Here is a 25,946-nt window from a genome sequence, read left to right on the forward strand (position 1 = left end):
CAACCTACCAGTATCGTTAATGAAGGATGTGTTCTCAAAGCGTTGAAAGATTCGCTGTCAATAATGAGGCATCATCAACATAGTCATTAATGTAATCAGTATACTTCTGCCTAACATGTTGTGCAACAGCTAAGAAAGAAAATGAGATGTACTGTACTGTACATTGTAAAAGCATAAACTGGGTTAGAAAGATTTTCTATGAGTCATGAAGCTAAATTAGCACGTTCTGTCAGTGAGTGTAAGAACTACTTACATCAGTAATAGCTTTGCAACAGCTTTACAACACAGCTCCCCTCTGAAGATGTTATTTTTGGTACTTGAATTCAAATCTTGGGACATAATCTGTTAACTTACCTGGGTAGCCACATAAACATTATACTTGCAATAACCATCACAGTAATTGGCAAGGATAAAATCACTTCAAAGAATCCCATCTATAGATTGCAAGATGATCTGTGAAGGATCATAGATCATATTATGGTTGTTTTTTTTTTCAGGTATTTTCTAAATTTATGTTACTGAATTAGTTTGACAGACTGAAGAACCTCACTGTCATAAATCAACAATATCAAAACTGAAGAAAAATGGCTTCTAATTATAACAGAAAGCATCTGAGCAGAAAAGTGGTTTTATGATAACAAACATTTTAATCCCAAATTTCAGAAATATTAGAAATGTGATCTTCCAATTTTTTGGAGAGAGAGAGGAATAAAAATGTTTTTTATAGAACTTACTTTGTGAATCTGAAAGGTGCGTATGCAGTAAGTTGCCAATTCCTGAACATCAGAAATTGTTACAGTCATAGATCCGTATGTTTCGGTGCCTCTTGAAGGCCAGTACTGATCACACTTGATACGAGTGCGTTCTTCTAGTTTGGTCATCATGACAATAGTTGCTGAGCGCAATTCCCAGCACATCCTCCAGAAGTCTGAGAAGGTATCTTGTAATGGACCCTAAAGCAATAAAACATTATTTTAACACAGAAAAGGTTTATTTTTATTTTTGGAGGACCTATTTGGTGAAAAAATACACATGGAGAGTGTTCTTAACAGCCGTTTAGTACATGTGTGCACTTTACTACAGGCGTAGTTACCAAAAACCATTGTTAAGTGTAACTTCACACTGTGAAAAATAAGTCTATTTATATTCAGTATTACATTTTTCATTTATCCACATGTGTATTTTAAATACTCTAAGAGAAAATAATAATACTGTCTATTAGAATGAAAGTATTATAAACACAATGAAAGCAGTTAGGCAATTTTAATAAAATAATAATGTCTGAGCTTAATCTCTTTGTAAATGATACTTAGGATAAGAAGAAGTAAGTCAAGTCAGACAGTAAAATATTATATTTATTTTCTGTAAATGTTTGTGTTGTTTCAGTGATATGAAAAAAAAAAAAAAAACTATATTCAATGCAAGACAGCTACTATGGGATAAACAAGTACCACTCAAAACCAAAATGACACTGTATAAATCATACTACACCCCTAACCTCTCATACAGCCTGGAAACTGCTACATTAACAAGAAAGGACAACTCGAAACTCCAAGCAGCAGAAATGAAGTTTCTACGCACAATTATCCAGAAGACCATGAGGGATAAAATCAGGAATGAAAAAGTCAGAGAAGACGTAGGACTAGAAGACTCCTTACTCCAGAAGATCCAAAAGGCAAGACTGAAGTGGTTTGGTCATGTGAAAAGAATGAGTGCCAACAGGTCTGCAAGAAAGGAGTATGAAAGAGAAATCACGGGAAAGAGACCAGTGGGCAGACCTAGAGAAGGAAGGATGTAGAGGAGAGAGGTCAGGATTGGGAGCGGATTGTGAACGAAGAATGGTTCATGGACCGAACAAAATGGAAAGGGCTCGTATACCACACCTTGGAAACTGGAGTTGGTCAATGATGATGATGATGATGATGATGAATGCACAATAATCTCACTTTTGAAATATTTACACTTAATGTTGAACATAATGTGAACTGGCTTCTAATACATAAAAATTTCATTGCTAGAATATACTACATAACAAAACAAATGCAGTGAGCAGTTCATTTTGCATTTCAAAGAAGAGTACCGGTACCAAGTCCCTTCAGCCTACCCCACCAAATATTTTGGAGGGGCTAGCACCCCCCCCCCCCCCCCCCCCCCCCTCTAAAAAAGGTAATTAAGTAAAATGAAGACCATGCCTCAGGAGTTGTTGAAGTTTATTGACTCCTACAGATGATCAACTTCTACAGCAGAAAGGAATTTTTTTTAGTCTGAGAGTGAAAAGACTGAAAAAACTGTGCAAGATCAACTATGACTGCTAAGCATCTAAACTATTTTGTAATCCTGAACATTGGATATGGATTCTATAACTAATGACTTCATTTCTAGGACAGATATACATTAAATCAAATTTCACTGTAAAAGTGTAAACTGAATTTTGTTTACAAGTACAAGCAAAAAAACTCAACATTTTATTATACCAACACAATCCTACAGAGATGCAATGTGTAATAATTATAAAGCAATTGAAATAAATGGAAAAGAACTATATTCATTAAGTGTTCCCTACAAACAAGATTATAGGGATGATGGCCAAGAACTGTGGCTTGAGACTGAAAACCAACCCTAAGAAAGTGGACAGGATCGAGGCAGCCCCTCAATATGTTATTCAAGCTGGTATCCCTGAACCCATCACTGGAATAAGTTTTGATGCATGTTACTTCCAAATAAGTAGTATGGTAGATGAAAACTAATGTCCTTTAGACATAAACATGTGGATTTCTAAACAAGTGGAATGCTATTTCAGCAGACCAAACACTGTTCAAAAAACACTACATTCACAATTCATGACAGAACAGTTCTATTTGGAACACTCTACGAGATGAAGAGTCATGTAGCTGAATTAACACATTCTATCAGTGTGTGTAAGAACTATATACAACAGCTTTACAACATAGCTCCTCTCCGCAGATGTTATTTCTTGTACTTGAATTCAAATCTTTGCACATAATCTGTTAACTCACCTGAGTAGCCACATAAGCATTATGCTTACGGTAACCATCACAGTAATTGGCATTGATATAATCACTTCCAAGAATCCCATCTATAGGCTGCAAGATGACCCGTGAATGATCATATGCAATTACATTGGCATAACGATTTTTAGGCTTGTTTACTTCCATGTTGGAGTGGTCCCATGTGAACTGTTGTCCAGGCTCAATAGACTGAAACAAGAAACTTATTATGTCTACAACAGTTATAAACATGTTACAAAGTTTAAACATAAATGCAGATGTAATTTCTAAACTACTCTACACTTAGGGATCCCAGATTTTCAAACTGAAAAACTGACACTTCATTCATTGCATGTATGCAAGATATTTATTTTAATACCGGTACCACAGTAGTACCAATAATATGGGCTTATTTTAATGTTTAGAGTTTAAATGTACATTGTATTGGCTAGGCTATTAGTCCTATAATTAGACACAGTCCTTGGATCAGAGTAAGACATAAATGAAAATTAAAGAAATTAGGTAGCTAATTTTAAGTATTTATTTTCAACTTCAATTCAGAAATGTAAGCAGTATTTGAAATTCTGAGTTAAAGTTGGAAATATAAAAATTATGATAATGCACCTCTGTGGAAGTAAACCTGGCATTATTATTGTCCTCAACATTTACTATCCATGGGCCAGTCACAGTAAGTGAACAGATTTCAAAAATGTAATATCAGAAGATATCATATCAAAGAAATTTAGGCAAGGAAGACACTTGTAAAATGTTTTCAACAACAGAATTGCCTTGACAGTCTTCACCTGAAGTTTCTTTCTCTCTTTGGTCTGCAAACTTAATCTATGAGAAAATCCTCTCAATGGGAGTGTTTGAGCAGAAGAATAACAACATTTAAATGTCCTTATTACCATTGAAATTTCCTTATTTACATGTGTAAAATTAGAAGACGGCAGGAGAGGGCAAAAATTTAAAGATTATGCATTAGATATTTCAGCTGCTTTTGCATCCCAGTTAAACTTTTCTGGGATACCAGGACAAAATTCCTAAAAAATGAGACAGTCCCAGGTAAAATGGAATGCCTGGGATCCCTATCTACAGTAAAATAAAAGCTTCAAAAATAACAAATAGCAATATATATTTCTTACTTCATATTCCTGAGAAAACTTATGATTGTCATTCGTTTTGAGCCTTTCGATATGATTGGCCAGCTCCGAGATAGGAATGGGAGGATGAGAAATCATGCCAGGCGTCTGAAAGTTAAGGCGCCGCATCTCGACTGGATCTGTAGGGGCATGAGTAGTACTCATGTCAGCAGCCATAAGAGGACGTGTTACAGCAGCTTGGTCAGGAGCCTTACAGGGCTGGCGCCGTCTGAAATAGTAAGAATATAGATCATTTACTCACTGCAAAAATAAAGTCATAGTAGAAAGAACTTAGATAGGAATACAGAATAAACACAATAACAGACCAGTTTGGGAGGAGGGACCAACTGAGAGAAGAAGAGACAAGAACAGACATGAAAACAAAATGACAAGGACAATGTCCACACCTTCATTTACTGCTGTCTATACAGCATATCTCAGTTCTTCAACATCCACTTCTTCACAGTCCCAGATGAGCTTGTTTCTGCCCCAGTTTGAAAAAACACACACACATGCGCGCACACGCACGCACACACATATATTCATTATAAACTATTATGCCTTTCTTAAGCATTCAGCCTGCAAGACTCAGTGAATTCACTAAATGCCTCCACAGTCCTGTATTTGTAACTAGCTCTGTGGCCCCATTTGGTTCCATAATTCTTATCTTTAATTCATTAGAAACCGAGTCTAACCATGGTCGTCTTGGTCTCCATCTACTTCTCTTAACCTCCACGAAAGAGTCCACTATCCTCCTAGGTAACCTGTCCTCCTCCACTTATCTCACATGACCCCACCACTCAAGCTGGTTTATGCGTACAGCTTCATGAACCAAGTTTTATTCCTAACTTGATCTTCTCATTCTGTGTACCCTCCTGCCATTGTTTTCACCTGTTTGTACCAGCAATTATTCTTGCTACTTTCATGTCTGTTACTTCTAACTTTTCAATTAGAAATCCTGAGTCCACACAGTTTTCACTCCTGTAGAACAAAGATGATCTGAAAACAGTCTGGTGTAAAGCTAGTTTTGTCTTACAGAATACTGTCGATTGCAACTGCAAGCTCACTGCATTAGCTTTGCTGCCCCTTGATTCAATCTCTCTCACTATACTACCATCCTGAATCCTGGGAGAATACACATCCTAAATTTTGTTAAGTAAAGAGGATAAAAAGAAAGATGGATAAACACAGGAAAAAGGAAGAGTCAATAAGTAATACATCCTTAAATTTTCAACTGAAATTCTATTAAGAAGGGACTAACAACAATGGACATTGTTACATAACTTGTCTTCTCATTTGTATTAGAAATATTAAGTATAATTGGACGTGGTTTAGTCTCAGAAATTTCTAATTGTATAAAGCAGTAGAATAAACAAAATATAGTTGAAACATATTATCCCTAACTAAACAGGAAAAAGTCTTGAGAACTGCATAAAATTCTTGGTTCTTACAAACATCCATTACCATACTGTGGTATTTCTATACTACTTTAAGTTTTGAAGTACCAGTACTTAATTGATAAATTAATGATTTTAACCTTTAGAACAACTATCACGCTGCCATAAACTCATGATATGAGCTTCAAAGAATTGGAAAGGAACAAAACAAGTGCCAAATCAAGTCAGATAGAGATTGGAACAAGAAAAGGAACATATAATAGGACAAGCACAATGGCAAGTCAGTGAGGGAAACAGGACAAACAGAAAGAGGAGACAAGGACAAACATGAAAACATAAAAGGACAAGGACAACCTCCACATCTTCATACACTGCTGTCTTAGAATAGATATGTTATCTCCTCATCAATGCCATTTCTTCTCCATCCATCTCTTCTCAGCCCCAGTGAGTTTGTTTCTGCTTCCCAGCTTCATTAACATGTTTAGTGCAGATCATGCTCTGGGCACGTGAAGCTAGTTTACAAGCGTGTGCGGAGCACGCGCCTAGGGCGTCGTGGGATGAGTGCTAGGAAATGTGAATCACAGGTTTCCCTCTTTGTCATACCGCACATCATGCAAATCCAATCTCCTAGCAGGTTCATCCATAGCCAGATTTGCACATACGTATTCAGTTTCTCGCGTATTTCCTCTTCACAGTTTTTGTCATACGCCGTCATTCTTTTTTGGGATCTGTGAGCAGAAAGACAACTTCATTGTGAGGTAAGACACTAAATTTTCTGTTTATTATTACTTCAAGAGGATTAGAAGTAATCTTCTCTTGAAATAAATTCCACTACTGCAAAACGTTTGGTGAAAGGACTGAACTTGTAATTGTCATTTATTATTGAATCATATTTATGAGTAACATGAAAGAACTTGTAGTAATCATTTCTGACTGCATCATGATGCTTATGCCATAATTCTATTTATATTTTGTTCAGATGGCTGACAATGAAGTTTTCTCAACATCAAAAGGCCCACACAATGAAAGGCGCACTTCAACAGAAGAAACACCACCTCGTAAGTTTTGCAATGATAAAGACATTGCAATAGAGAATTGTAAATATGAATACATTTGTGCTTGTAATCAAACTTCATGCATTTCTATATTATCTGCAATAAATAATGCACAGTAATCTACCAATATGCCTGGTGTGTGATCCGCCTGATAACCAGTATTATCTCTCAATTTTACCACCGTGCAGGTCACCAACTTTCAAAACTCCAATTATTAAAACTTTTAAAGAGTTCTACGCAAATATTTTGCTCAGGTTGGTGGGTATGTCAAGCTCTACTAATACACAGTGAACGTGTTAAGTAGGGCAGGCATCTACACTTACTGAAGGGCCATCTTGACAGATCTTCATAAGAACTTTTCTTCCCTTTTCCTGTGTTTGTCTAGCTTTCTTATAACCCTACACTTCCTTCATTAAGACTGAAGATTCACATTCTCTCATTGGGATGAAGTACCGGTAGTAGAACAAAATCGAACCATCTGAGCAATACAGAGGCTTCTTAAGCAAAATGAAGTTGTAATTTATCCATCACATACTCTCCGTTAGGTTATTTTACACACTTCCATTTGTGACGTGTGCTGCGAGAGTTTATATATTTGGGCTTCTTCAAGTCAAGTTTGGATCTTTTAAAATTGTATTAAATTTTAGTGTCAAAATTTGTGAGACATCCTGTACCGCACGTGTCGATTTTTCTGGGACTCTCACAAGATGCAAGCTTCTAGATGTTTTCAAGGATAAGGCAACAAGCGTCTAATTAATTATTGGTTTAAACTAATCGAAAGGTAACTCCTGTGCACTCATTGGTCATAATTTTGCTGTGGCACTTCCGGTTACACCATCCAGCGTGAGCTTCCGTCGGGAAGTGCGTTGCAGAGTGTTGGAATTCTGTCTTTGGCATCATGTAGATTTGACGTGTTGTCCGGGAGCTCTGGCTTCTGTTGGGGTAAGCAAATCTTAAATTTCCTTATGTAACTTATTTCACCTTTTTAATTTACCACAGGAGTTTACCCGTCATTTTTTTTTACTGCTTCTTTTGGAATTATTTTCCATCAACCTGTTTTGTTTAGTAACGGTGGTCACTTCACATATTTAAAGTGTTTTCCATGAAGACTAGCATCGGTAAAATTGTAAGACTGCAACTTCAGTGTTTGTTTTTCTATTTTGTGTCTTATATTAACGGTAGTGTTCCTTATTTCTTTTTTAGATTTTTTATAATAAATATTTACTATACGTAGATATTAACTAAATTGAGGTGCCTAATATCAAACACGGACATGTGTCACCTATATCAAAATTGAGTTAAGGATTGACCCTTATAGCATTTTTAATGCTCTTTCTGAATTAATGGTCCATGTCTTTCATAAACGAATATTTGTACGTAATTTTTAACATAGAAATATGCAGTTTCTTTCATAATCGGACACCTCCAAACGTATTTTATATCAAAACCGGACATGACCATTTCAGCCAATCATATCGCTACAAGTGACATCAAACTGTCATGGCGACCAGAGAATTTTTATCGACATCTTAAGGAAAAAAGAGGAGGACTGTTTTTTAATGTCCTACGATTGCCAAAAGAACCTCGTTTTGCCAAAATTAAGTGAACTTTCGGCTTATTATTCCAGACAACTCTACTGTTACAATCTGTTTGTTGTAATAGGCACATCTCAAATCAAACTGCGCCCTAACAATGTGTCTGTTTATACGTGGCTGGAGAATGAGGGAAAGAAATCATCAAACGAAATAGCATCAGCAGTTGTCAATGAGTTACGTTCTAATGATTTACAAGGCTTCACTTCAGTCAAGTTGATTGCTGATGGCTGCGCCAGCTAAAATAAAAACATTAATATGTTGGCGATGTGTGCAAAGTGGCTTACAACGTGTGCACCATCCTGTGTTGAAAAATTAAAACTGGTATTTCCAGTTACTGGACACTCATATTTCTGTGGCTTGGTTCTAAAAGGGCCAATGTCAAAAAACCTGTTTTTGAGCTATGAGCATTTGAAGTTTTGCTTATAGTTTTCCAATTTTTTTTTCAACAACTAACTTTAAATAACTTTATACTTTCTTTGTGGATGTCACCTTATTAAACGCTAACTTTTTCTATCGTATTCTTCAAAAATGGCCAAGTCTCTAATTTTTATTGGTAATCTAACATTATTGGCAAGGGCTTATTTAATTAAACGTTAACTGTTCCTTTAGTACTTAACAGAGACATTGGCCCTTTTAACATGTTGTAAGCCAGGATAAAATGCTTTTGTATCAGTTAATATCTCAATTTTGATAAAAAAAATGACATTGGCCCTTTTAGAACCAAGCCACAGATTTGTCTCCAGATAGGATTTTTGGACTCATTGAAAAAGACCTTAAGAAGATGACGACCATAGTAAGTCCTGATGAATATCTTGAGGTGTTCAAAATGTACAGCACAGTGAAAGTGATTGGACAAACCTTGGAACCACTGAATTGGAAAGATCAAGCACAGATTTATCTGAAATCTGCCAGTCAACTTCATTTCAATATTTCGCAGTGTAAAAGAATTGTACTCAGGAGCACGAAAAGAGGCAATGTTATAGTTAAAGGTGAGATAGGCTGCTATTTGGAAACAGGTATTGAGCGTAAGATCACAAAAACATGACAGGTAAATCTAATGTTAATGAATCCTTTACCTACTGATATTGGCATGAATGTAAACCCACTGAAACTGAAGCTGTTAATGATTATTTATGAATGTGATTGTTTTGAAGATCCTTGTGATGATCCAGAGGTTATTTACCCAGAAATATAGTGAAGCAAGAACTGAAATGAATGTTAAAAATGTCAACAAAGTATAAGAATAGCCTTATTTCTTTCATATTTTAATTATATTTCTTTTAAATGGAAGTTTACTTCCGTGTCATCCTGCAACTTTTTTTTTCCAAATATTGGGATAGTTTGTTTCAAAAGTGGACAATTACATGGATGTTTGTATAAAAAATGGACAAAAGCCAATCTCGGTTTCAGAAATGGACATCGTCATATTTGAACGTGTTTATCATTGACTTAGACTGAAATTCCTAAGTGTCGACCATGATTTTCTTGTTCACAGGGCTGGAAATATGACACACAAAAATTTTCACACATGTAACGGGGGTTTAACATAGAGAAACAAAAATGTGGCTCTACTGAAAAATTAACAAAATGGCTTTTGTCCATGTTTGATACTAGGCACCTCAATTATTCTTTGTTCTAAGTTTTGGAAACAAAAGTTCTTTGATCCACAACCTCGCAGGGTTCCTTCCATTGTCCACATCCTGCCGTTAGTTTCTGTGTATTTTACCTTCTTTAATTTTGATTTCATGATATTATTTTAACGATTTTAAATTGTATTTAATGTCCAAATTGTAACTCCTACATTGGTAGCAGAGCGTGGTTTTTGTGAACTGAAAATTCAAAAAGAGTAATTTAGTTAATGTTAATTTCCTTTTAAAGTATGTAATTACTGTGTGTGCATTCCTAATCTTTGTTTATTTATGTTTTTTCATGATGGATGCTCACGCTCAATGTTCACATCCAGAGGGAGTTGCCTATAATCTCCATATAAGGCATTTGAATGTATTTGGCATTCTGTCCTTGATGTGGAATTTGTGTTTTGCTGTTTTCAACCTGTAATTACCTGAACGTTGGAGGTAATGGTAAGTCACTGTCCATGACATTTTATTTCAGTCTGTTGGCAATCTACGTTAAAAAGTTTTTGCCTGTGGTAAGCTTTCTGCTAAGCGAATGAATTACTTTAAAGCTATATCATCACATTGCGTGTGCCGTGTTCTGAAAGTCTTCTGTGATAAATTTCAATATGTGGTTATTAATTTAAAGTTTTCTCGATTGGCGTGTTTTGAATGTACTGTCAGTGTAATCACCTGTTCCTTTAGGCTATGTCATTAAATTGTGTATATCGTGAACTTCCCCGTGTGACTTGATGTTTGTTATCTTTCTAACAGCTGATGTATAATATGTATCTGTTGAAGACAGCTGAGTGCTTGACCTACTAAGAGCTTGCATGCGCTATCCCATCTTAAAAATGATCTTGTGTCATATTCTTCTTGTTCTTCTCCCAGATTACATAATTTTTAATTTGATTGTCATACTGGTTATCATGTACATGTTAAAAAGTCTTCAGCATGAAGTTTCACTGGATTTTTCAAAAATCTATTCTGGTAAATTTTGAGTAACAAATTGTAGGTTAATCTTTGTAATTCTTTTGATGCTTTTTTTCAAATGTTTCTGCTGTTTTGCAAATCTGGTGTTTCGGTAAATTATTTTGCACATTTCCAGTTTTGTTTCTAGTCACCTGCTGTGTAAGTATACTTAATTTGGCATTATTGTTCTGACCAGTATGTGTTCATTTAAAATTTTCTGTAACGTCGCATTTTGGCTCAGAGTTGTGTCTACATTTCTGGTCATCAATCTTGTAACATTACATGTGTTGTATTGTATTTCAGTCTTCTATTGTACCTTGGTTCGATTCTGAGTAAGTATGGGATTACTTAGGGCATTCCTAGTCAGTTGCTAAATTGTTAAGCCAAACAGAAGATTATGGGGTCTCTTGATCAGTCCAAAAATTTTCTTACATCATCTCTCTAGCTTTTCAATCGTGCAGTTACCATTTCCTTGTCATTTATATTTTATTTTATTCCGTGTAATCCTATATTTGGTAGGAAGGGGTCTATGAAGACTTGGACAGTCTCATAGGGTGAAACATTGCTCACCATATTATTAGACCAGGTAATGCTGACACTGTAATGATAATTTTGACAGGTTATGGTTGTGCACCTATGCTCATAAGATCAAATGTAATTGGTGAATGTGAAAGTCGAAGGTGAAGCGTGTATTTTGATTGGTTCTTTTGGGGGTTGCACCATTTCCTGTTTCTCAGTCTTACCTGCTCCTTCAGTGGGAACAAGGTAGTCTCTGCGTCTTTGGTTTCTGACCATCCTAGACAGTAGATGCACTCTCGCATTGGTCCGTCATAGAATACCTGTCTTGGGGTAAGCACCGTTTCTTCTTTTATTTCAGACATTAACTTCATTTAAATGTAATAGTTTCTTTTCTTGCGCAGGAGTTTATCCTCAAGATTCACGTTCACTGCTAAAAATTGTCAAAATGACTCAGCTTTTCAGTTAAGATCATGTATATTTTGTTTTGGAGGCAATTCCCTTTTTTTTTAAACCATGTAACTAATAATGTAATTTACTTATTCCTCGGTTTGCCTGTGTATCACCTACCACAAGCACTTAAAAATCTATGCTCATTACTGGAAGTGTTTTAGGTAGTGATGCAAGTTTTCTGTGCCTCTGTGTTAGGACCTTTTTCCTACCTTGTGTAGATTAGGCTTAGCCCTCATTTAAGTTGTCATGTATCATGGAATAGTTCTTTTTAAAGTTGATATTAAAAATTTTTTTGGTGCACTGCACATGCCTGCAGACGTGGTTAACACTTAAATTTACTTTATAAATATCTTTGAGTTTTGGTTGACTTTTCTATTATGAATTTTGCTTTGTTTCTTTTTTTTAAATAAACATCTGTTATTCAAGGGTAATTACCCTCTATGGGTTCTTCCTTCACAAAGGCTATGTTCCATTTACCTCGCAGGGTTCCAAGCCGCTTTCCACATCCATTTTGTAGTTGTCATGTTTCCCAACCTGTTGTTTACGTTTTGTAGTACACCGCTTCTGCTGAATCTTAAGCTCAATTTACTGTTTTTACTGTGTTTATACATTTTATTATTATTATTATTATTATTATTATTATTATTATTATTATTATTATTATTATTATTATTATTATTATTATTAGATGTTAATTGTGTAACCAAGCATTTAAACGGTTACACAATTTAAGCAAATTATCACAAAATAATTTATTCTATCGTACCACCTATTCAATACCGGTATGTGTTCATTTAACATTTTCTGTAATGTCGCATTTTGGCTCAGAGTTATGTCTAAATTTCTAGTCGTCAACCTTGTAACATTACATGTGTTGTACTGTACTTCAGTCTTCTACTGTACCGGTACCTTGGTTCGATTCTGGCATGTTTTGAATAGGTGGTACGATAGAATAAATTATTTTGTGATAATTTGCTTATAGTCAGCTTCAATATGGACCAACCATGAGAACTGTCTCTTACACAGTTTAAACCAAGGGTGACTTTTATTATGAGCTAGAGGAAGATATGGGCAGGACACTTTCAAGAACCTCATACATAATTCTGTGTTCACCAGTGTACTTGGACGCACAATCTCTTCTTTATCAAGATAGTATGGTCATGGGAAATCATCTTCAGAGCTGCTGAAAGTGGGATTCGAATCCACCATCTCCCAAATGCAAGCTCACAACTATATGACCCTAACTGCACAGCCAACTTGCTCACTGGTTTCCCGTATTCACACCAGGCAAATGCTGGGGTGTTGTAACTTAATACCTTAATGAAGGCCATGACAGCTTCCTTCCCAGTCTTTGTCCTTTCCTATCCTACTGAAGCTGAAATTTTATGTGGGTTAGTGTAACGTTAAACCATTAGTAAAAAAAAAAGGAAAGGTATAGGGAAACACACAAACAGACGTCACTTATACAGACACATACACAGACAAATATTTTTAAAAAAAGTTTGGATTACTATTTTCCACACATACTATTGCAGTTCCCTTGTTTTTCATATAAGTTACCTCAGACAGATGGTAGGGAAAAATTATTTTCCACCATGCACACTCTGTACAGAAGGAATTTAGGATTTTTAATTCCTTTTTAAGAGAAAACTGTAATACTGTGATTGAAGTTTACCTAGTAATCATAGCAGTGATTTACTTAGTATCTTCAAGGAATCACAAAATAAGAATTTTGAGATATAATCTTCTTTTGCATTCTTATATAAGGACAGAAAGGGATTATTGGTTTTGTAAGTTCTAGTTTACATTCAGCTAGTATAAAAGTGAAAAACATATGCTTTAACTGAGCGAAGAATGGCAAAGAATATTTTCACTGATCTTATAATCATTTCCATCAACCCCATAAGACAGTATTCTTTAATTTCCTCCTTATCTGGCCACTATCTCACTGGCTGTCTGATTTCCCAACAAAAAGCTTGTTTCTTTGTTAAGTCATTATTTAATGTTTCTATGGAAAATATTCAACAGAATTTCTGAAGGAATGGAAGAACAATATTTATTGCAGTAAATCCCAGTGATGGCAGAAAGGCAAACAAAGCCAATCAGTCAAATCATCTGAAGAACAACAATAGTGACCTGAGCTATTCTGCAGAGAGAAGAGATGGAAATATCACTAACAAAACATGGGCTATATTAGTTAAACCATTTCAATTATGTTTGTAAAAGTACTAAATGTTCAATTAACTAAGCTTAAATATATATCACCTATTGGATCAGTATCTCACAGAGCAAGTACAAAACACAGTAGGTAACAAAGATGAAACCTCAGATGAAAAAATGTTGGTCACAAGTCCTTGGTTTTATAAAGCTCACCTTTCACTGGGGTTATATCCCATTTATCATGTACTTGGGCTTCCTTAAAGGTTCAGAGAATGGTGATCCAATAACTTTAGCCAGCTTGGTGTGGCAATGAAAAGTGATGTAATTGTTAAATTTTGAAGAAATCAACATATAATCATTAAAACAATTACTAAACAAATTTCTATTGCTTTATTATTACATGAGTGGTGGTGGTGATGATTATTGTTTTAAGAGGAAGTACAACTATTAACACTAATCAGAGGGAAAACGGAAGAGGTCTGACACTTCAAAGAATGAAGGTATCAGTAAAACAAAGATGAGGGTCAGGAAGGGCCTAAAAATGAAAGACTCCCTAGGCCCCAAATGCCCTAACACCATCGGGGTCAGAACAGAACAACGTGAGAAGCCTGGCACAAAATAAATGGAAGCAATGCCAGGATTCAGCTATTATTACAAGAGGACTGCAGGCAATCACCATAAAATAAACAGTGTTACAATACATGTAAAGGGTAAGGGAGCAGTCCTGGAATGAAATACAAGATGTTGGAAAGTTGTATCTCTCATTGGTTTGATTCATATTCACATTCTCTGACTGAGATGAAGTAGCAGAAAAGTAGAAAAGCAATGTCTAACCATCTGAGCATAGGAAAGTTTATTTTCTATTTTGATTACAATTGGTAGGTAAAATGGGTCCACCTATTCAATACCACACTAATCACTAAAAAGACCATACAACAAGCAAAGACAAATGTTTAAAAAAACATGTGTTCTCTTACCTTGATATCTTGGCATGTTTGATGTTTTTATTAGAGGAAGGTTTAAATTCATTGTACAATATTTGTGATGCATGGACATAAGTACCACCAATTTTTCTACCAGAAACTGATTTTAATGTATCACCTTTTTTAGATGTCTTTGTTCGTTTCATGGTCTTTTTTAAGTTTCTAGTTGTGCCAATTTTTTAAAAATCTTTACAGTTGGTGATGGCTCAAGTGGCCAAAACAGGTCCCATGTACTAATTATACAACAATGTATCTGATTTTTGATCAAATATAGTAACATGTTTTATTAGTGTGGAACTGAATATGTGGACCCATTTTACGTACCAATTGTAACTACAGTACTGTCAATATGGTTCATAATGTCATTTTTATTGTATGATATTTTGATTATTGAGGGATGAGAATTTCATATTGGTCCGTATTGAACTGAGATTACATTACAATTAATTATATTTTATGGTTCCACCTTTTCCATACAAATTATTTTGTAATGTGATTTACATTATGAGTTGTTTACACATGGTACTAGTTTCGACTCCAGCTCTGGGTCATCACCAACCGATAACACAAATAGTGCAAGGTACTGAAAATCACAAAACTATAACATGAAACTTGGAAGAAATAAAATGCTTAGTTATAAACTATGGTTCCGCATTGAACTGGGAACTCACACCAGTTATGATTTAGAAAATTTTGACCTACACATGAAAACTCCACCAGCACTTCAACATGAATTTCAAAGACATCATCAAATGTCAACTGTATTTATATCTGTTGCAGAACTGCAAGCCTTTTTATTCATCATAGTGGTGATCGATTTAAATTCTCTTCACACCAAACATTGTTATGACTAGAGCCCGGATTTCCATGCAAATGCATGTTTTTAAATAAGCTGGTTATAGTTCTGAAACTGCGCAAATATTTGTTTTGTGGCTAAACGATTCCAAATAACCGTTCTTTTTCCGTGCATATTTGCATGTTTTGGCCTTTTTAGGAGAAAATTCATGCATAATGCATATTTTGAAGATTTTTGATTTAATAGCGAATATTTGGACGTTTATATTGCATAATATGACTTTTTTTCTGACTTTGGTGCATATATAATGTTAGTTTGCATGATGGTGCCTTTTATGAATGTTGGTTTCCAGAATTCGGGACCATTTTTCCACGTCTTACATTATGTCTATTACTGAGAGAGACAGAAAGAATGTATTCCTGGCATCCTATGAGACAACCAAAGTTTAGTAGGTCCATACGGTAGAGGTTCTGCAATCCAATTAACCAAATTTTTCTTATCTGTTACTTGAGTAAACATTGACGTAAGCCAGAAGTCCCCACGTCGATCTCTGTAATTCTTCGAACCGTAAACTGCGCATTACTCACTGACGCCTCATTTTTTCGCCTATGTTAGACGAACAAAACAAAACTTGTATAGCACTTCTGGGACGCCGCGTTAATGAGATAGCGACTTACAAACCTTGGTTTTGTACTGAACACTCTTCCGTTGGTATCCTTGAATTTCCTATCCGGAACTTTCACTCGTCACATGTCTTTGATATTGCAGCAGTGATTGAGGAAATTCAAATGTGTCTGCAGTCATCGTATGCAGAAGTAACTGTGGCAGCTAGGGATAGGTCAAACAAAGTGATCCGTTGAAATACTTATTTTGAATTCGTCAACCTTATAAAAGACGCACTATGGTGAAAATGCAAGAGACATACAATTTGACCTCACTTTGTTCCAAATGTCTTCATTTAAGTATGCACCTCTCACTTCTTGTGGCGTAGAAAGATCATCTTCTGTGCTTAAGAATGTACTGGAAGATAAACGGATGAGCTTAAATCAAGACAATTTGGAGAAATTGCGGTAGTTGTACAAAGTTTCAAAAATAACTGAATTTTGATACTGCATATTTTCCAGTTGATTGTGCATGTTTTGCCATATTATAGTGCATGAATGCATGCATATTTTGAGATTTGATAGTGCATGGAAATCCGGGCTCTAGTTATGACTTTTAAATGCCTCATTCTATTTTATTATACGTATGTTCAAAAATTTTAGCATCAATTTGAACTTACATCTTTTTAACTAGCATTTTATTTCTTCCATGTTTCATGTTATGTGTTTGTACATTGGTTTTGTGATTTTTAGTACCTTGCACTATTTGAGTTATCGGCTGCTGATGATGACTCAGATCTGGAGTCAAAACAAGTACCATGTGTAAACAACTCGTAATGTAATTCACATTACAAAATAATTTATACTGAAAAGGTGGAATCATAAAATATACTTAATTTTAATGTGGTATTTTGATTAATCGTTCACTCTAACATGAGAACACAAAAGGACAAGGATAATCTTGACATCTTCATACACTGCCATCTTCAAATAGACAGGCTGTCCCCTCAACATTCCCATTTCTACATCCATCCCTTCTCAGGCCCCGATAAGCTCCTTTCTGCTTCCCAGCATCATGAGGAGGGTGAGCTTCAACAGTTATTGAACAGCTATCTCAACAGATCTTGTCTTGATGCGGGAAGTTTATAAGAAGAAAGCTGGATAAAGGACAAACATAAGAAAAGAAAAGGATCTCAACAGGATAATGTAAGTATTGGAAAGGAATAATGAAGTGTCAACTGATATCAAAATTGAAGATCTGTCGAGATGGCCCCTCAATGAGTGTTGATGCTAACCCTTCTCATGAAGCTGGAAAGCAGAAACAAGCTTGTAAGGGGCTAAGAGATGGATGTAGAAAAACTGGGATTGTTGAGGAGAGAGCCTGTCTATTTGAAGACAGCAGTGTATGAAGATGTTGAGATTGTACTTGTCCTTTTGTGTTTTCATGTTTGTCCTTGTCTCCTCTTCCCACACGGAGACACCATTATGTTCGTACTATTTATATGTTTCTTTTCATGTTCCTGTCTCTCTCTATGTGACTTGATGTGACACTTGGTTGTTCCTTTCCAATACTGTCATAACTTAAAGGTAACTTTTATGGTGAGCCAGAGGAAGGGATGTACAGGATACTTTCAAGAGTCCCACAGAAAATTGGTCAAGGTCAGACTACTAATCTGTACTTAGTTGCACACACAGTCAGACATCTAATGACAAAAACGAGAGTACCATTTCATCAACAGAGCAACACTGAAATTTATCATTCAAACATTGTGGTATTATTTGAAGAGTTGTGGTTTACTTCTGAGACAACGGAACAAAATTTTCACAAAATGATAAGTTTTCTAATAGTTTTGTTTAATTAATTAATTAATTAATTAATTTATTTATTTATTTATTTATTTATTTATTTATTTATTTATTTATTTATTTATTTATTTATTTATTTATTAATCTTTTCTATACTTACATCATTAATTTACATGAAATTAAATGATTCTGAAATGATCATTTTCCTTTTTACAATTGGCTTTATGTTGCACTGACACAGATAGGTCTTATGATGACAATGGGATAGGAAAGGGCTAGGAGTGGGAAGGAAGCAGCCATGGCTTCAATGGCTTTATTCTCCTCAAATAGGGTGTGAAATAGATGAAAAAGAGAGTTTATCACTAAACTGGAGGATGCTGTAACATCTAACAAGACTGTGATTATAGGAGACTTCAATGCTAGAGTTGGGAATGATAGAGGAGGATGTGAAACAGTTACAGGAAGCCACAGAGAAGATCACAGAAATGATGAAGGGAGATATTATTAGACATGTGTCTGAGAAATAAATGGATCATTGGTAATGGATGGTATAAGAAAAGAGATAGTCACAAATTTACCTGATACAGTTGGAACTTGCAACAGAAATCCATAACTGATTATATAATAATAATAATGGAAGAAATCAGAAGATGCTTAACAGATGTGAAAGTGATCATCATCATCATCAGCAGCAGCAGCAGCAGCAGCAGCAGCAGCAGCATTGTACAGTTCCAGTTTCCCGTGAACTGTTTATGAGCCTCTTCCACTTCTTCCTGTCCATATATAACTTGTTATGGAGAGCATCATCCACTGTCCATCCCCTGGTAACTAGATCAAACCTAGATCATCTCCATCCATCGGGTTTTACGTCTTCTTGCAGGTCTTTCCCCCTACACCTATCTTTCCACACTTATTTTGGCTGTTCTTGTAGTCTCCATCCTCATCATATGTCTGTAGCACTGTAGTCTGGATGTGCCGATTCGGTTTAATAGGGATGTCTTTATTCTGGCTTCTTTCCTCACCTCCTCATTTCATAACTTGTCCATCTTGGTCTTCTGGATAGTGGATCTAAGAAATTTCATCTCTGATGCTTGCAGTCTTGATGAATCTGTTTTTGTGTGGGTGCACGCTTCAATACCATAGGTCAATACTGGTATGAAATAGCTGTTAAACATCATCAGTTTGGCCAGTTTTGGAATCATGTTATACCATAAATGTGTTGCAGACTGAAGTCAATAGCTCGATAGCTGCAGTCACTTAAGTGTGGCCAGTATCCAGTAATCGGGAGATAGCGGGTTCGAACCCCACTGTCGGCAGCCCTGAAGATGGTTTTCCGTGGTTTCCCATGTTCACACCAGGCAAATGCTGGGGCTGTACCTTAATTAAGGCCAAGGACGCTTCCTTCCCATTCCTATGCCTTTCCTATCCCATCATCGCCATCTGTGTCAGTGCATGTAAAGTAAATAGCAAAAGAGAAGAACAACAAGGATTTAGACCTAGAAGGTCAACTATTGATGCCATATATACAGCTAGACAAATAGTGGGGGGAAAAAATGGGAATTTGAGAAAGACATCACAGTTGTACGGTATTCATAGAAATACAAAAGGCTTATGACACAGTTAGAAGAGAAGAGAGATGGCAAGGACTGAATAGAATGGAATTGTCAAGAGAAATGCAATTCAGAATTAAAAACATGTCAAACAAATGTCTGAACTGTGTTATAATTGATAGCAAAGACAGAGGAGTTCGACAAGGAAGTGTACTTTCACCAGTGCTCTTTAATATAGTGATGGACAACATTATGAGGATAGTTCACCAAGGGTCAAGAGCAAATGATATGAAAGTTATAGCATATGCAGATGATGTAATGATATGGAAAGAAAATGAACAAAAATTGGAAGAACTTGGCAGAGGGCAAATGAAGAAGCAGGCAAGGAAATAAGTTTAACAAAAAGTGAGGTTATGAAAATCAGTAGAGAAAAAAAAATAAGGATGTTAGGTGTAATGGAAAAATTCTTAAAGAAGTAGATGCTTTTAAATACCTAGGAAGTAAGCTAACTGGGAAAGGAAACATCAAGGTAGAAATTTCGGAGAGGATAAGAATCGGTCAAAATTTTATTACTGCGTATCAGAAATAATTAGAAATTGGAAAGTACCTACTAAAGCAAAAATCACAATATATAAATCATATTATTTGCCAATATTGACCTATGGATCAGAATGTTGAACTTGGACAAAAAAAAAGATCTGAGTAGATTACAAGCAACAGAGATGCACTTTCTGCATGGGATCTTGGGTAAAACAAGGAGGAACAAGATAGGGAAATGAAACCATACAAAACACTCTGCAGATCAACCCTCTAAAAGAAACTATGGAGAGAAATAGGCTGAAATGGTTCAGTCATATCAAAAGAATGGGACAAGAAAGATTACCAAGAAGAGCTCTAAAATGGACAGAATCTGGAAGAAGACCAATAGGAAGACCATGAACAAGATGGAGAGATCAGGTGTAGGATGACGTAAATCGGAGAGGACTACAGTGGCAGACAGTGATCAATGATAGAATGTGGAAAAAAAGAGAAGATTGGAAGAGGCTCTGTGAATGACCTGCATAAACAGAAACATATCAGGAAGAAGAAGTCTGATTACAGCTAAGTGTCAGGTCATAAGAGGAACTAATGGCAAAGTAGAGGAACATGCTGGCTGCTGAGGGGTGTTATATAATCCAAGGTAATGAGAATGATTATGTGGTGATATTAGATTGATTTTAAAAAAATATATATATGCGGTCCGAACCCCACTGTCGTCAGCCCTGAAAATGGTTTTCCGTGGTTTCCCATTTTCACACCAGGCAAATGCTGGGGCTGTACCTTAATTAAGGCCACGGCCGCTTCCTTCACACTCCTAGCCCTTCCCTGTCCCATCATCGCCATAAGACCTATCTGCTTCGGTGCGACGTAAAGCAACTAGCTAGATTAAAAATAATCAGGGAAACAAATGGTCCTAGAAGAAACCTGTCCTGTCTCTGTTTTGAATATCATATATTTCAAGTGGAGTCTTCAAGATGTCATGAAAAACTGACAAGTAACCATATATCCTATATTATTACATGTGATAAATTTCATCTTTGGTTCCATATTGACTTAATATTGTTAAAAATTCTTAGCAAGAATTTGCATATACTACCCACCTATTCAATACAGAAATATACACCACTTACATTTTACTGTCTTTTAACAGTCAAGTGCTGTATAAAACATCAAGTGAGTTTGCTGTGTGGTTAGGGGAGCACAGATGTGAACTTGCATTCGGGAGATAGTGTGTTCGAACCCCACTACCAGCAGCCCTGAAGATGGTTTTTCCATTGTTTCTTATTTTTACACCAGGAAAATGCTGGGGCTGTTATCTTAATTAAGGCCACAGCCACTTCCTTCCCATTTGTAGCCCTTTCCTATTCCATCGCATCGTCACCATAAGACCTAGTATCTGTGTTGGTGCGACGCAAAAAAAAAAAAAACAAAAAAAAAAAAAAAACAAAAAAAAAACCGAAGCAAAAAGAAGAGAAAAATGGTCACATCAACAAGGCATGGAAGATGATAGTGGTAATGATTAAACAATCCACCATCATTTTTCTTGGTCTTCTTCTGGTTTTCTTCCCCAAGATCTTGCCTTAAATTATGTTTTTGGTAAAGGCAATGTGCCTAAGCAAATGACCAAACTAATCTTTTTTCTCTGAATGGTGTACAATTATCAACACCTGTCCTTTTGCTCTGCTCTTTCAATCAGCTGATGATGGCACCAAATATGTGTCAAAACTTGTCCCGAAATAAACATATTGTAACATAAGTTTGTGCAATTTTATATCAGTGCATTTAATAGGTGGAACCTCTTAACTCTCTTTTTAACATTGTGACAATCAATAGAACAAAACTAATAATGAAACTTGAAAAAATCGTAGGAGAGGAGAACTTCTTTACAGGACTAGTGAAAAACACTGTCGAGAAACTGTACTGAGGTTGACGAATTACTCACTGTCTCCGATGTAATTGACCAGACGACAGGTGCCCTACAAGGTGACCCGCTAAGCCCGCTCCTATTTAATATTTCTACATACGATGTGGTAAGGCAACAAAGACAGAGGACGTAAAGATATACCTGTATGGGAATGATACGGCCTTAGCTTCAACATCGATCACTCTTTACAAAAAGCGCTTGATCACCTAGCAGCAATGATCTTCAACTCAACAGGCTGAAGACGGTTAAAATGACCTTCATGAAAGGAGGAAGACAAACAGCAGAGGTGTTATTTACATAGGCCAACAGCTGCTAAGCAATGTGAGCAGATTTAAATATTTGGGAATCACTGTCCAGACACAAAGAAGAACATTTTCTGCGCATGTCAGAGAAAGAGCAGTCACAACTTTGATTGCAATAAATGATATCAGACATATCAGAAAGATTTCACTTTGAACAGCAATTAAATTATTTCAATCCAAGGTCATACCTGTAGCTACATATGGGTTACAGTTACTTTGGGAATGCCTCACGAAATCATACTTGAAGGACATAGAGAAAATAATGGCCACATACATGAAGCGAGTCCTCAGCATCTCTGAATTCTCTCCATTCAGACTGACCTACAAGTTGAATAACAATGTTATATTGCTTTACATCCCATTAACTACTTTTACAGCTTTGGAGACACTGAGGTGTGGGAATTTAGTCCCGCAGGAGTTTTTACGTGCTGATAAATATACCAACATGAGGCTGATGTATTTGAGCACCTTCAAATACCACCGGACTGAGCCAGGATCGAACTTGCCAAGTTGGGGTCAGAAGGCCAGCGTCTCAATCGTCTGAGCCACTCAGCCCAGCAACTACGAGTTGTGTAGTGAAACAATGCTTATGGAAGATCTTCATCTACAATTCGGACTGCCATCCACACCAGCCTACGAAGAAATAGTTTCCGAACACAAGAGTAAAAAGAAAGACATTTGGATTGAATCTACAGTACAGATGCAATGCTAACAGATGACTGGAAGGAAGTGAACTATGAGGTGAGGCACCTCGCGACAAGGTTTACGATTCATGGCTTACACTCCAAAGTCTGTTGTACCGACCAATTCCATGAACCTTGCGAAGACTGTATATGCTCCTTGTGTGGAAAGTCATGCAATTGATACCACATGCTCTTCTGTCAGAACCACCATATGTCTCTCAAGAAATTCTGCTTGAATGAGAATACAGATTACCAACTGACAATTGTCTGATTTGTAAATTTTTTTTTATCTTTTTCATGTAAGTTTATCTACGGCCATTGGCTGCAATAAACATATTATTATTGTCGTCTGAAATGACTGTTACCTTGTAACAGAAACTGTCATCCTGTTGAATTTTGTGATTTTCTATCTTGATATTAGTAGTTCTCTTCTCACCTGATTTCTTGATGACTACGAGTTTGGTTTTATTCACACTGATATTTATTTTGAAATCCTTTAGGATAACTGTGAGTGTGTTCAGACTTTTGTCCATGGATTTTTCACTGTTGGATAGTATTGTTACATCATCTGCACATCTGACACAGTGAATAATAATCCTTACATTCACTTTAACTTCTGATGCTTTTGAATTTTACAAATTTACTGCATCTTCTTTAAATGTAAAAGGATGAGATGAAAGTATAAGAACAGTCTCTTTTTTTTTCTTTTTTACAATTTTGCTTTATTAAGGCGATGATGGGATAGGAAAGGGCTAGGAGTGGGAAGGATGCGACCGTGGCCTTAATTAAAGTACAGTCCCAGCATTTGCCTGGTGTGAAAATGGGAAACCACGGGAAACTATCTTCAGGGCTACCGACAGTGGGGTTCGAATCCATTATCTCCCAGATGCAAGTTCACAGATGTGTGCCCCTAACTGTACGGCCAACTCGCCCGGTACAAGGACAGCTTGATGCAGTATATAGGAAAACTGAATGCTGGGAAACATAAATCAATATGAAAAGAAGCAAACCAAGCACAGTGGCCGCACGTGTTAACATCCCACAGTTGGATGTCCTGTCATTTCCCATTTTCATTTCCAGGCAAATGCTGGGACAGTTCTTATTCATAGGCCACAGCCGATTCCTTCCACCCCTGTACCCAATTTAATTTACTTTCACACATTTCATCCTTATTAACTCCTCAACTGAGGTTGGCGTCAGGAAGGGCATGTGGCCATAAAACAGGCAATATAATTTCATCTTGCTTCATCCCCGACCTCATATCCGGAAAAAGGACACATACATGGAGAAAAGGGGACAAAAGGTGAGAGAGAAGGAAAAGTGATAATTAAAATTAGATACAAAGACTCGCAAGTCAATAATATTTAGGAATTGAATTACGGTAATGGAGAATTCAAGACAGGGTATGGACACCAGTAGGAGAATACAATTTGAAAGGATTTTCAACCTCAGTGAATGAAATAAATATATTCATGACACATTCAGCTGAAACCTGAACAGTGATACAGAAGAACAAAAAATAAGTGTGGCACAGTTTTTTTACATTTGTTGGTTTGGGGCAGCCAGAAATTGCACAACCCATATCATTCAAAGCAATATCCACTTTCTTGGAATGGACAGAGTTGACTCACACAGGACAAGCATATCCAGCTGCAGAGAAAGACAGTGCCAAGGCTGTAGTCCATACAGATGTTAGATGTGCCACCCAGCTTGACCCTGTTACAATGCATACAGTGTAAATGTATAACCTCCATACTGACAGAACACTAATGATACTAATGATCAACCCATGGACTGAATACCAAGCATTTTCTACTTGCTGGTGATCATTGTGTTGGAACTCAGGAAGTAGAACCCAGGCTGCAGAACTGCTTCAGTGAATTATCCATGAATTATGGGAACAACTATCTTAAGCTGAATCCTAGGAAAACACAGATTACACTTTCTCATCTATGCATACGTAATCATGGTGTAAATCACAAATGTAACATCAGTTGGGAAAGAAGGCAGTGTGAGTTCACCACTGTTATCAAATACCTTGGAGTTCATCTTTATTGAACTCTTACTTCCTGTCATCGGGACGCGCAGGTCGCCTACGGGTGTCAAATCAGAAGATTTGCATCTAGCGAGCCAAACTTGTCCTCGGACACTCCCGGCACTAAAAGCCATACGCCATTTCATTTTTCATATATATATATATATATATATATATAAAATCCCTAATTTTGTCTGTCATTCACAGTGATGTTGAGAAAATGAGAAGGTTTCAACAGCTGAAATTGGTATCAGTTATAGAGTGTTATGTCTTCTTTACAAGAATAATACAATGAATCTCTCATGACCACAAATTTTTGTACTTTTTAAAAGAAAAATGAGTTTCTATCAGTGAAGTCGTCGCACATTTGCTGTGAAGATGTATGTACACGGCTATATCTATCGGCATGATGTCAAACTGCATACATCCTGCCTTCTGTTGCCTTCCACATATATATTTGAGAGACTTAAACTGGTGAACACTGCAATCTCTTCAAATAAATGTGAAGTAATACGGAAATATCAACAGAAGGAAAATAAAGGAAATATTGTAAACTACACAATTTCACAATAATAATGCAAGCAAGATACTAAATGATAAATTAACTACACTTCAGGTGTATCATACCATCAGGAAGCCTAACAAATAAAGATAAAAAAACAGAAGCTGATTTTCTCTCAACGTAATTAATACCACCACCACCACCACCACCACCACCACCTTCACTTGAACTTCAATGTACATGTAAGTAAGGGATTTTGTTTAGAAGAGTTATAGGGAGCAACATTCAGGGAAATGGGGTGGACTAAGGAGC

At 36.3% G+C, this 25,946-nt stretch overlaps 2 protein-coding genes across 2 annotated transcripts in view; one reads left to right on the forward strand and one right to left on the reverse strand.

Annotated features, from left to right (window-relative positions):
- Lar (tyrosine-protein phosphatase Lar) overlaps positions 1-25,946 on the reverse strand; it is a 2,342,166-nt gene that overhangs the window by 39,624 nt on the left and 2,276,596 nt on the right. Inside the window, exons 28-30 of the mRNA XM_067136814.2 lie at positions 4,154-4,379; positions 3,018-3,218; positions 735-953 (exon numbers count right to left, since the gene is read on the reverse strand). Of these exons, the coding sequence (XP_066992915.2) occupies positions 735-953; positions 3,018-3,218; positions 4,154-4,379 (646 nt within the window). The remainder of the gene's footprint in view (positions 1-734; positions 954-3,017; positions 3,219-4,153; positions 4,380-25,946) is intronic.
- Tom7 (Translocase of outer membrane 7) lies at positions 14,069-14,224 on the forward strand. The gene has a single exon (XM_067138631.1). It carries the CDS (start codon positions 14,069-14,071, stop codon positions 14,222-14,224), a length of 156 nt encoding a protein of 51 aa, XP_066994732.1.

This window comes from Anabrus simplex, chromosome 1, assembly GCF_040414725.1.
Source record: "Anabrus simplex isolate iqAnaSimp1 chromosome 1, ASM4041472v1, whole genome shotgun sequence".
In the NCBI taxonomy this organism is placed as follows: domain Eukaryota; kingdom Metazoa; phylum Arthropoda; class Insecta; order Orthoptera; family Tettigoniidae; genus Anabrus; species Anabrus simplex.